At 36.3% G+C, this 13,632-nt stretch overlaps 1 protein-coding gene across 1 annotated transcript; it reads right to left on the bottom strand.

Moving 5' to 3' along the window:
• Positions 1-5,013: 5,013 nt before the first annotated feature.
• Positions 5,014-7,825, bottom strand: LOC121764489. The gene is made up of 3 exons (XM_042160504.1): positions 6,932-7,825; positions 6,149-6,344; positions 5,014-5,612 (listed from the first exon to the last, which is right to left on the bottom strand). Exons 1-3 carry the CDS (start codon positions 7,514-7,516, stop codon positions 5,149-5,151), a joined length of 1,245 nt encoding a protein of 414 aa, XP_042016438.1. The 5' UTR covers positions 7,517-7,825; the 3' UTR covers positions 5,014-5,148.
• Positions 7,826-13,632: the final 5,807 nt, after the last annotated feature.

Genomic DNA, 13,632 nt, shown 5'->3' with positions numbered 1-13,632 from the left:
CTCCATTGGAGGTTTTTTGTCGGTTTCCTGCTCTGATACCATCTTAACGATGGTAATCGAGAGAGGCGGAACTGATCGACATTGGGAATACAAAGAATTGGGAGTAGAAGGTTTGTGTATTGCTTGGTTGCTTTACAATGATTTACATCCTCAATTATATAGGATTAATTAGTCCCTATCTATGGAAATTGTATCAAACTATTCTAGGAAATAATATTCTTTGATATCAATTAATTATTTCCATAATCTTCTCCTCCCATTGATGTCGTTGATTGCTTCCTTTCCATACTTTGACAGGTTTGTTTTACAATTATAGTCTCTTCGTTACTTAAAAATAAGAACTTTAAAAACAACATAGGTTTAAAGTACTCTCTCCGCCCCACTCAAGATGGCTATATTCTTGAGTGGCACGGAGCTTTAGGTGTAATAGTTGTTTCTGATGAAGTTGAGTAGAAAAAGTAATTGAAATTTTTAATGGGAGAGAGGAGAGAGAGATAGATTGAATTCTAAATATAGAAAGTGGACATCTTGAATGAGACAAACTAAAAAGGAAATGTGGACATCTTGATTGGAAGAGGGAGTAAGAAAGAGGAAGAGAAAAATTAGTGGACTTAGTTACAGTGGATTGTGGGTCTCCATTTCCTAAAATGGAAAGTTTATATTTTAATGAAACAGACAAAAAATGAAAGAGTTTATATTTTAATAAAACAGACAAAAAATGAAAGAGTTTATATAAAACTCTGCCTCCCAATAATTGTCCATTGATTGACGTTGTGTTGATATATTCTGTTGACGTTATTTGTTATTAACATCAAATCTTGAAATCTAAGTTAACGGTTGTGAGACAGGAAAGATATGAGGCTGGTTTAATGACATTTAATTTATGGTAAAATTATGTGTATATTTGGATGACCATTGTGTACTTATTTTAACTAGAAATTTATAATTTAAAATTCAAATTAATTATTAATTCAAAATTATTACTTATAATGAAATTTTAATTTATTGAATACAGTATCAGAGTGTGCGTGCCTCATAATATAACTATATTAGGAATGTTTATAATCCTAAAGCTGTCAAATCATTACAATTTGAGGGGTTGCCTCCTTCAATAACTTAATCATTTTAGTTAGGAAAGCTAAACAAACTTTTTAAAATTTTCTATGTTTAAATTGCAATCCAAAAGAAGTGGGGGATTTGCTTTTTTTTCTTTAGGTAGAAAAAGCACGGATATACGTGATTACAGTGAAGTCTAACAAAGGTAAGAAACACTTAATCTATCATGAAGTCGCCGATGGTTAAGCCCATCCCCCAGGAGAGTTGGTTTTTTTGTAATGGATTTAGACAACAAATTTTGAATAGTAACATCTCCAACATGCCAAATGCCAGATTTATTCTGCAGTAATTTATTCTCTTCAATATAAGCGTTAAATCAACAATCAACTTATTGTCATTAATTAAAGTGAGATATATATATTGGGGACGAATGGAGTACGATATTTATCTATTATTCAATTAAAAGAATGTAAGTTCTCACTTATAATTTTAATTCTAAATGATTATTTAATAAATTTTATAAATTTAAATTTGTTCCATTAAAGTGATACGTCAAATTTTCTAAAATGAACATAACACCATTTTTACTTTAATCTCTCACCATTTAACTTATAAAATAGCACTACATGAAATTACGAGTATATAAAAAAACAAATATTTACATTTAGTAGGGTTTAAGGGAGACAGTATAATACTAGAAGGTTTTTGTACGTAGACTTCTTTAAAAGTGTGATAAGGTTTATCTGCTTTCTTAAATATTTATTATTTAAATAAAATATTATTAGGTGCACAACTCTCATACCACCCTGCTAACTGTTGAGGGAGTACTAGTTAATGATAACAGTTGGCAGATTTCTGATAAACAATAAACACAAATTTGGTCAATTTATAAATGAGGTCTCATTATGATATAGCAATGGGCCTGAAAACTACAAACAAATATTATGAGAGGCCGATGGGCCATCAAGATAGGATTTTATTGTATCCATAACACCGAATGATTTTATATTATAAGTCCATTAATAATTTATGATTTTATATTATAAGTCCACTAATAATTTATAACTCTTAAGAGGTCCCTCGAATAAATAAGTAGGAGTACATATATAGGAGAACCTAAAATAAGATCTAAGAACAAATCTCATTATTTGGACACCAAGATCCAAGGGATCTTGTTTATGTCACGTATCTATCGCAGGAGCATTTTCAATTTTCCTTTAATTTTAATTGAAAAAGAGTATTACTAAATAATTAACGGCATTACGTACCAATCTAGATTATATTTCTATCATTCTATGTTTTTACTGTTTGTTTTCATAGAGAAAACCAAGGTGACAGCACACATCTCCAATACATGCACTTGATTCTGCAAACATCAAACTAATAATGTTAAACAATAAAGGCAACCCAAGATATTATCTTTTGTTTTATCATTTTTTTTACTGAGTCTTATTTTCTTAAGGTTCCTAAACCTCACTCGGCCGAGTCCATTAAGAAAAAGATGCACCAAAATTGTGCTAACTCTACCAAGTCAATTTAAACGTAACTAGGAATGTTAGTGTAGCCCGAAATTCGTGGGCTGACCCGAATAGCCCGCTAAATTTATAGAGCTACTAGGGCTGGAAATTTCTAGTCCGATAAAATTAAAATCCGATTAGCCCGCACCCGAGTAACCCACTCCAGACCTGAAAACCCGAAGGGCTGGCCCGAAAACCCGATAAAATTTCTATTATTCTATTTTTTTTACTCTTAATTTGACACTTCATTGATTAATTTTATAATATAGCTAACTAAAAAAAACTTTCAATTTTATATTAAATACACAAATTATATATTGAATTTTTACTAATATAATAATTTATAAATAAATTAAAAACTTAAATTTCACTTAAAAAATATTTAAATTTCTAAAAATATGTATTAAATTTCGTGAAATATCTCAAATATATGTATTTGATCATGTTTGTGATTTAGTTTAACCATATATCTCAAATTATCATAACTAAATATTTTACATTTTATGAATATAACTAATTTTCATCATTATTTATTGGACTGATCACTTGTTAATCTTATCGGTTGCAACCCGATGGGCTAGGGTTAGGGTTGAACTTTTATAACCCGAAAGAAATCACAACCCGATTGGCCCGCAACTCAAATAGGACCGGCCCGAAACCCGATGGGCCAGTCCGATTGACATCCCTAAACGTAACACTACTAGTCCACCCCTAGTTGCTAGTTCCAATAAAAGGATATGGTTGGGAATCATAACCTTAAAAAATAGTAGTAGTAGGAGTTTTTGTTGCATAGGAATAGTTATTTTTGGCAGAAATTTTTTTAAGACAATTCTGTTTAGTATATACACCTAATTGATTTTCATTTCAAAGCTAAGTTGGCTAAAAGTAAACCAAATTGTTTATATCATAGTTACATCACCTAATTTCAAGAAATGGATATAATGGTGAATTTGTCATTAAATTTTAGTATGATGATACTAGTATACAGCTAATATAATCTATATTTTTAGGCATGAAATGTGAATTGATTCCAAATAACTTGTCGTACAGGTTTTGCAATTGAAAATGATAACGAACCGGATTCAATAGAAAGACCACTAAATCCCACTTTTATGTATTTTGTATTTCATTTTTGTCCATCAAATAATGCAGCAAATCCTTTTAACAATCATGCGGATCATAAAGTGAACGTACAAAAAATATACTTTGGCATTATTTGTATATATATGTCTGCCATCATCACCAGTATGCGATTATTAAAATGTACGCAATTAGGCACTCTTTAATTCTTTCTAATTAATTAATTTCGATTCAATATTGTTTTGTGGGTAGGCTGCATGGAAAAAATGATTTACTACTAAATTAGGTGGGCTATCTCATCCATAATCTAAGCCTCATCAATATTCTGGCTGCCACAATTATTATTGTCCAGATTATACAATCATAAACACATGCTATCCACCACTTATAAAGCTAACATTTTTAGATAAATAACTTCCAATATAAAGCAAATGTATTAAAACATCTCACTCAAGATATAAAAGTATTACTCAAGATAAATCATTCAAATAATTATTAGTCGTAAAATCTAAATTTCAAAACTCTTTAACCTTGGAAAAAAGGTGTAATCTATCTAGGGTGGATATTCTAAATAAAGACAATACTGAATGTCACCTTATTATTGCAATTTTAAGACGTAAAAAATTCCGCCAACTTAGAACAATAATTCATCTTTTCACCTTATCAAAAGTGAAAAAAACCTACTTTTATGCTAGATAGTCAAATGGGCCCCATTGCTTTAGCAAGATCGCAAAGTGCAATCTCTGGATAGATTTTGCATGTTCAATTTGGATATAATTTATAATTAATAAATTTGGAGCAACTTAATTAGGAGTACTAAATTTCTATCATTATACTACGTATACTATAATTATTAAAAATGAAATATAAAATTTAAACAGAGGAAACAGAGTAGCTGGCATATGCTGAAATCTGGATAAGATAAATGAACTTGTTGCAGAAAACAAATCGCACATTGAAATATCAAGTGAGGTCAAGTATCCAACTTGTTGATTGGGTAAAAAACAAATTCCCCCTCTTCGAGCAAAGAAATATTCGAAGTGTACAAGAATAGTGCATGTCAATCAATATACATCACCAAAAGGCACTTTAAAGGTTAATTAAGTATGAATTTTACGCAAAAGGGCTTGGCAGTAAAAGTGTACTTGAAGAGGGTGAAATTATTGATTTTTCCAATTCTGTTAATTTTCACCATAAATGCAGTTATTTTAGGCATTATTCCGCCATTAAAATTAAGTAATTAGTTTTGATAGCTGTCCTCACCTATCATGTACATACAGTTTTCAGTGTATTATCATTCCAACAATTGTACATATAAATAGGGCATAAGACAGCCACACAGAAACATATGACCACTTCCTAAAACAAAATTAAGATATGTGTTGAATTATCATGTCTCCAAAATACTCAATAATTTAGCTTACACATTACATGCACTACAATCTAACTAACTCCTCGGATCAGATTGAGACAACTAATCCTATGATAATCAAAATCATGAGATCAACAATTCCTCTGTCAATTCTTGAATTAGAAGCAAATAGATTGCAACCTCAATTTCTGCTGTTGTTTCCTGAACTTGCTCCCCATGCTTACTCCATCCATCTACTTCTTTCTTGAAATCCAATCCTATCATCATATCTACGGTGTCAAACTCGACCGCCTTCCATGAATCCAATCGGTTGCAGATTCGCCCCATCATGACTTCACTGCCTCCCGACTGATCCATATGCCTCTTCTCCTCGACTATGAGATCCGACACGAGCCTCTTCATGTCAGCTGACAATGGCTCCGCACCGTGCTGCTGTCTGTAGGGTGAAAATGATTCATCCCCATCTCGTTCCACATGGCCTTCGTCATCTGATCCTTCGACCTGCAGCTTCTTCTCGAGCTCAACAGGGTCTAATTCCGCGAGTAATTCAAATCTCCTTAGCCTGTGCATAAGCTTCTGTTTGGCCCCTGCAGAGATATTTAGTGCACATCAATACATTTGGTACATTAAAATTAATTCAAGCACAAGCATAACAAAACACAACCATTATTGATCATTTTTTAAACAGAATGACATGCTTCTGACAATATTTAATTAAAGCAGCATATTAAAGAGAACATATTAGTAATCTGTTTGAATTCAATTATTGACAAAGAAAAGGACTGAAAATTAAGGGAGCAAAACCCCACACCATGAATTGATGTTGCAGAAGCAGTTATTTCAATTTTAATGTGTGATATTTGCAAGGACAAAAATGAGGTCAGATTTGCAACAGAAAGCTTAGTACAAGTCATAACAACAGTGCAAACAAAGGTAAAATTCCCATGTTTCTGTAATAATGCTACCTAATCACCATTATAAATATAATTTAATCATATAGTAGTATTAAACTAAAATGCTAAAAATTAAATCATGCAGCTAGGGAAAGGGACTGATCAACTTACAAAATGGAACAAACAGTGTTTATGATTGACAAAACTTAGGCAGGGAGAAAGCAACATACTCTGTACATTCTCATAGCTGCAATCCATATCATACTCTTCTTCGTCTTCATATTCATCTTCTTCTTCCTCCTCGTCTGCACGACCGCTTTCACACACATCGTCCTCATCAAATGGAGGATCCAACACCGATACCGGACTGCATTGCTCCTTCTCTTCCCCCTCGTCTCCTTGCACATTATCTGAATTTTCCTTCGCCTATCAAGATTTGAAGCAAAGATTTTAAATTTTTAGAAAAATAAAAAGAGTTCATTTATTGCTGAGATTGAAATGGTTTTCATTAATGAAAAGGCATCTTTCTTACTATTCATGTGAATAAGTTAAAACAACAGTAATTATGAACATAGTGATCAAAATTAAATAATTAAGTATGATTATGATGCAATTATCAAGATTGTCCTTTAGTGGGAAATTATAAAGAGCGTATTAGAAAAAAGATTTTGGTGGCAGAGGCGTGATTGAAAGTAGAGAATTCAACCAAGCAGACAAATTTTTGATACCCAACAATGACTAATCAAATTTGGTGAAATATAATGAATTTGTTAAAAGCCAAGGATAAATTAGTAAATTTGAGGAGACATTCCGACCAACGAATCAAACCAAGAAAGTTGGCATACCGACAGTGTAAGGAAGGTCAAATCTAATGCTCCAAACTCCGAGTTTCAGCCGGAGTCACGAGTTCACTCACCAACGAGTTCACAAAATTTCCATGACATTTACTAGTATTATTTTAAATTGAACACATTTATTATCCCGAGATAGAAATTAGAAAACGACAAACAAACCTGTTGCTTTGCGCGGCGGCGGGGCGAGGCCGGCGGCGAGGAAAACTCGGGCGTGAGGCGGCCGGTGGAGGAGGGGCTGTGGTGAAGAGAGAATCGAAAGGGACTGGTGCAGAAACACGAGTCGTCGTCGTTGAGACAAAACTCGCCGCAAATCTCGTCAGAAACGCGGCTGCTGGTCGACGCCTCGAAATTTAAAGACTTATGTTCTTCTTCTTCGGTATGATTTGGTGGAGTGGATTTAGTAATGGCGCGGCTGCGGTTCTTGAGGCGTTTAAGGAAGGAGGAGAGGAAGGAGAAGCGGGAGCGGGGCGGTTGTTTTTGGATGCGGAGAGCGGCGTGGGTGAGGGAGGGGAAGTGGAGGAAGACGGGGGACTTGCAGGGGCTCTTGAGGGGAGAGGCGGTTAAGGAGAGGAAGCAGGCGTGTTTGCGGAGGCTGTTTGTTGCTGGGCCTGGGCGGGGCTTGCGGAGCTGGAGGGCTTTGATTTGGGATTGTTTGTTGGCAATGTAGGTTTTGAGATGGAAGGGCTCTTGCTCCTCTTTCAGCAGCTCATGCAGCAGCGCCGGCGGAGCCTTCTCGGCCGTCATTGTCGTGATTAATAGTGGGAGAATTGAAGGGGGAGGAATTTGAATGAGTTTGAAATTGAGTGGTTAGTGCAGGTGGACTTTTGAAAAGGAGAATTTCAGAAGTGGGAGACTTGGTTTCTAGTAATAGTAATGTCCAGAGAGAGAGAGAGATTGGTTTGAGACAAGGTGTTGATAATGGATTTATTAAAGGAGGAGGATGATTCAATTGAATAGTAAAATGATAGTAGTAGTAATAAGCATTTTGCATCTCGAGAATAAATTTGGGGAGAGATGAGGTGGAGATGTGGAAGCCCAATGTACATCAAAAGAAGCAGGCAGTATAATCTTGTCTCCAAATGCTTAAATAGTAGAACTCGGATACATTATTTGATAATATACCTTGCTTGCTTCCTCCTTTCCCCATTATTGAAACCAATTTTATTTTTGTTCATCCTCAATTAATTAATACTATTATTTTAGACTATTTTTGGTAATAAGCCTCATATTTTACTAACTCATTTACTCACATTTTATTATAAAATTGATACTCCTTCCGTCCCACATAATTTTGGACACTTTGACCGGGCACGTGTTTTAAGAAATATAATGAAAATTGAGTTGAAAAAGTTAGTGGAATGTAGGTCCTACTTTTATATATTAGTTTTATAATTAAATGTGAGTATGAATGAGTTACTGGAATGTGGGGTCCACTACCAAAAATGGTAAAAGTGAAATGAGTCAAATTATATGGGACGGCCCAAAATGGAAAACTGGGTCAAATTATGTGGGACGGAGGGAGTATATAAAAGTAGGACTCACATCGCACTAACTTTATCCACTCACTTTCTACTATACTCCATGCGTTCCATAGTAGTAGAGTCATTTTATCATTTTAGCACGTTCCATAGTAGTAGAGTTATTTCTGTTTTTTAGTAAAAGTCAACACTTTTCTTAATCTCCGTGCCGAAAAGAAATGTCTTCACTACTATGGAACGAATGAAGTATTTATTAAAACTCGTGTCAAGTTAACCGCTACCAATTAATGGGGAATAGAGGGAGTATATAGTAGAAGGTGAGTGCTACTCCTATACTGATAGACTAAAAGTATTAGTTTCTCATGAAACGTGAGTGAAATAAAGTTAGTAAAATATGAGGTCCATTAACAAGAATGATAATCGTAAATAAAATTGACAAAATGAGACGTTTATTGGTGGACGGAAGTCTTGATTGTCTATATGTTTTAGAATTTGGAAGTGTTCGGTTTTACCTTTTTGCTTTAACATTGTTGTTCGACCACTGGTTTTCTTTTACAGTAAAACTGGAAGGAGACGAGCCTTATTATATCTTCGAATCCTTGGCTGGTCTTCAATTTGTCTCACTTTCATTTGGATTCTCTGTTATGCTTAAAAGCACAGCAATAATATATACCATGAATAAAACGCCATAGCTTAGGCATGAAAGGCATAATTAGGCCAATTCTCTTAGAGCATCCACAATAGTAGACGAGCTGGCGGACGAGCGACCGCCGAGCCGCTCGTCCGTCGCGCTCGTCCACTATTGTGACCGGCGAGACGCTCGTGGATGAGCTGGGCGGACGACCCCTCGTCCGTCGTATATCCTGATCGTCCGCTATTGCGAGCACCCGACGGATGAGCGCACGGACAAGCGGTTTTTTTGATTTTTTTTAAACTCTCTATATACGGCTCGTTTCGGTTCGTTTTCAATTGCACCACTTGTATTAACGAGTTTGTCTTCTTCAACTACATTTCTCGACATCCCGAAATGGCTAGTGGTAGTGGTAGTGGTAGTGGTAGTGGTAGTGGTAGTGGTAGTGGTGGTGCGGATGGTAGTGGTGCGGGTGGCAGTGGTAGTGTTGCGGGCGGTGGTGGATGGGATAGTGAAGCATCGCGGCAAATCCGCGAACAGATACGGGCATATACGTCCGCTGAGATAAATCGCATGACGAGGGCGGTCTTGCAGCAGCAGCAGCAGCCGACGATACCTCGCCCTATCCAGCATCGAGCTGTAGTACCCCGGGACCACGTCGCTGCACACCAAGTCACCAACGATTGTTTGAGGACTATTTCAGCGAGCAGCCACGGTTTGGGGACAACTTCTTCCGGCGGTGTTTTAGGATGCACCGAGATCTATTTATGCGTATCGTGAACGCCTTAGAGCGTTGGTACAAGTACTTCCAGTTCAGGAGGGATGCGAGTGGCAGATCTGGACACACGCCTATATAGAAGTGTACTGCTGCAATTAGGCGGTTGGCTTATGGAGGCGCGACCGACATGTTCGACGAGTACCTCCACATCAGCGAGACCACTGCCCGCGAATGTCTCCAGTATTTTTGTCAGGGCGTCATTCAAATATTCAGGGAGACGTACCTGCGGAAGCCTACCCCCTAGACTGTCAGGAACTGATGGATATGCACGGGACGGTGCACGGGTTTCCTGGGATGTTGGACAGTATAGATTGCATGCATTGGGAGTGGAAGAACTGCCCTACCGCTTGGAAGGGTCACTACACGACCGGCTTCAAAGGCAAGAATCCGACGATGATCCTCGAAGCCATTGCTGACTACCGGATTTGGATTTGGCATACATATTTTGGGGTAGCCGGAGGGAACAACGTCCTCCAATCGTCACCCCTTCTCAACGAGCAGTGTCAGGGCGTTGGTCCGGCCATCAGTTTTGTCGCCAACAACCAGCATCATATGGGGTACTATTTGGCGGATGGGATATACCCTAGGTGGCCCGTCTTTGTGAAGACGATCAGATGTCTGCTCGAAGATAAGAAGGTCTACTTTGCGAGCCGACAGGAGGCAGCGCACAAGGATGTGGAGTAGACATTTGGCGTGCCCCAGGCTCGATGGACGGCGGTGAAGGGTCCACCCCGTTTGTGGTATGACGACTGTATTGCTGATATCATGTACGCATGTATTATCATGCACAACATGATTGTCGAACAAGTAGGTCCAGAACTGTCTGATTGGACCAATGAAGTGCCGTTGGGCCAAGCCACGGCGTGGCCACCGCCAATGTACGCATGGGGATACCTCATGATGACGTCGGGCGGCTCCAAGCCCATGCCGACATGCGCCAACAAGAAACCCATATTCGACTCCAGCAGGATATAATTGAAGAATTGTGGGCGCGGAAGGATGCACGTTGATATTTATGATGTAATTGTTTTTTTTAATTGTACTTTTTTTAATGTTTTTAATTTAATGAAATTATGATTGCATTTTCCTCGTATTCGTGTCGAATTTTGAATTTCGTATTAAAATCCGTATATTAAATGTGAAATTGTGTTGTTGGAAAGTCCTAGTGCTTGTCCAAGTGCTAGTCCACTTTTGTGTAGTGGGAAGTCCTAGTGATGTGGAAGTGGGGTGGGAAGTCCTTATGACGTGGCAGAATGTGTTTTTGGGAAGTCCTAGTGCTAGTCCGTGGGGAAGTCCTTGCTATTGTGGATGCTCTTATTTATCTTGTTTTCCAGTATTTTTACTCTCTTTTAATATGAATATCATTTATTTCTAAAATAATGTGATCGCTCAAAAATATTTAAAACAGAAAAGTGTTATTTAACCTTTAGGGATCAGATCACTCAGGTTCACTAATTACCGGGACCTCTTTTTGTTATTGGATCAACACCGAGATGGCTAATCTCAGTAAAAAACAAGCCAATTACAAGATATTTGTTACAACTAGAATCGTATGCAACGAGTATAAGATTACAGTAAACCCTAACATATATAGGATCTGGAACCGATCGAATATCTCAAGCTATACACTGTGAATCTCCTGCACACTTAATACACAAGTTAGTAACACAATAGACAAGATCCTTTCGGATCTAAACTGCAAATGACAGACAAGAATAAAATAGGACAAAAGATTTAGGATATGGCTCAGGTCGCATACACGACTGCACATGGCCAAGGACCTCCTCAATCTTCTCCAACAAATCACAAAGGGAGCACAGTGAAACAATCGAACTCCAAAACCTAGGGTTTCCGATTACTACAACACAGTAGCCACCTCACACATCAAATGACTCACACCACAACCACAAGGCTTCAAGAACACACAAATCCCACAGATCTAAGAAATCAACCGAGGATCTTCCACCAAACAGCAAAAATCGAACTCAACTGTTCGAAACCAAAGTGATCTCCGAATCAACACAGGAGTTGAGAGATGCACACTCGATTCTCACTAAAACAGAGAAGGAGTCACCAGAGAAGAAAGATCGGAAGTCATTTCAGAGAGTTTGAGAGAGAAAGTTCTAGAGAGAAGCCGGAGAGAAAGCATGTAGAGAGAGAGAGGCAAGTGAACAAACTAAGGAGTCAAGGAGGCGCAGGGAGTGTATAACTCAGCAAACAAACACACCCTAGATCTAATGGCTCATCGTCATGATCCGCGTGAGGTGGTATACGTGGCAGCCATCGGAGCGTCCATTTAAGTATTGGGCCAAATCCGGATTGGGTCACCAATAAACATAAACGGGCTATCAATTAAAACCAGCCCAGCTGATTTAAATAGCAAGCCCAAATTGAAATCCACAATTATTTCACATACTCCACCGAAAATGTTTTAACTCAAAAAAAAACAAATTTATTGTTTCTTGAACTACTTCAATTTAAAAATAATTTTATAGTTGGAGTTTATTGATGTTTCATCTTTCAACATTTGATAATTGTCATATCTATAAATACACATTTGATAAAATGTAGGGTAACTCGATCTTCATGTGAATGTGATACCTTTTGAATTTATCTTTATTCTCCAAAAGCACATCTAGATCCCATGAGTTATTAAAATGAGTACGGAGTATATTATTTTTGTTAAAAAAACTAAGAAAATGGTCCATTATGGATTTCCAACTCACGCATCTAATAAATATATTAACACCTTTAAAAGACGAAAAACTGGGCCTTTACTTTCTACTTCCGCAGTCCCATAAATTTTATTACACTTTGATCAGGTACGGATTTTAAGAATCATAATGAAAAATAGGTTGAAAAAATTAGTTGAATGTGTGTCATATTTTTATATTAGTTTTATAAAAAAAATATGAATGAGAATGAGTTAGTGAAATATGAAGTTCACTATTAAAATGGTAAAAAATGAAATGTGACAAACTTTATGAAATAAACAGAAATATAATAATATGATAATAACCAAATTAATGAAAATCGTCTGTGGACTAATTATACCTTTTTCAAGGAGCGTCATTTTTGAATTCGGATTGCCAGTACCAAATTAGCAGTAGTTACTACTAGTTTATAAACACTAGTATTAACACTCGTGCTATGCACGGGTCATAGGATTTTCAATAACAACGACAATTGGTAAGTAATTTATTTTAAATATAAATACAATACAAAGAAAAATATCATTCTCTGTCCGCGAAGTAAACTATTTAGTAATAGACACATGAATTTATGAAAAATTGATTTGTAAAATTGAGTGAAAAAGTAAGGCAAAGTATAATGAAGAGATAACAATGTTTATATTTAAGAATGTAGAAAATAATTCCTTTGATTAAAATGTATATAAGGAAATGTGCAACTAAAATGAATTTTGAGGGCTAATCTTATACAAATACAATATAATAAAATCAGAATTACAAAATAGTAGTTAACAATTTCACTAAATAAATAGATAATAAGTTTTCATAACAAAAATCATAAAAATAGAAAAATAGAAAGTACAATAGTAACAACCAGGAGTTTATAAATTTTGGAAAACTTCTTTGTAAACAACATTAATAGTAGAATATCCACTACTATCAACATCATCTTTACAAATTAATATCTTCAAACCATTACGACTTATGACTCTTGATACAATAACATACAGTTGTCCATGATTGAAGACGGGCTTTTTCAGAAACAATCCAACATGTGAAAGCGACTGCCCTTGACTTTTGTTAATAGTCATTGCATAAGACACAACTAATGGAAATTGTCGTCGTTGGAATTTGAATGGCAACGTTGGATCAGAGGGTATTAAAGTCATTCAAGGAATCAACACCTTAAGACCAACATTATGACCAGCCAATACTTGTCCCTCCAAAACATAATCACCTAAACGTGTAATAATCAATCAGGTGTCATTACACAAACCATTAGA

This window comes from Salvia splendens, chromosome 2 (genome assembly GCF_004379255.2).
Source record: "Salvia splendens isolate huo1 chromosome 2, SspV2, whole genome shotgun sequence".
NCBI lineage: Eukaryota > Viridiplantae > Streptophyta > Magnoliopsida > Lamiales > Lamiaceae > Salvia > Salvia splendens.
Note: the sequence above shows the minus strand (reverse complement) of the source record. Positions and strands in the feature narration are given on the sequence as shown.

Coding starts and splice junctions, on each gene's coding strand:
- LOC121764489 (XM_042160504.1), bottom strand. CDS start 7,516: ATGACGGCCGAGAAGGCTCCGCCGGCGCTGCTGCATGAGCTGCTGAAA. Junction 6,345..6,931: donor GCCGCCGCGCAAAGCAACAG/GTTTGTTTGTCG, acceptor AAATCTTGATAG/GCGAAGGAAAATTCAGATAA. Junction 5,613..6,148: donor CAGCTATGAGAATGTACAGA/GTATGTTGCTTT, acceptor ATATCTCTGCAG/GGGCCAAACAGAAGCTTATG.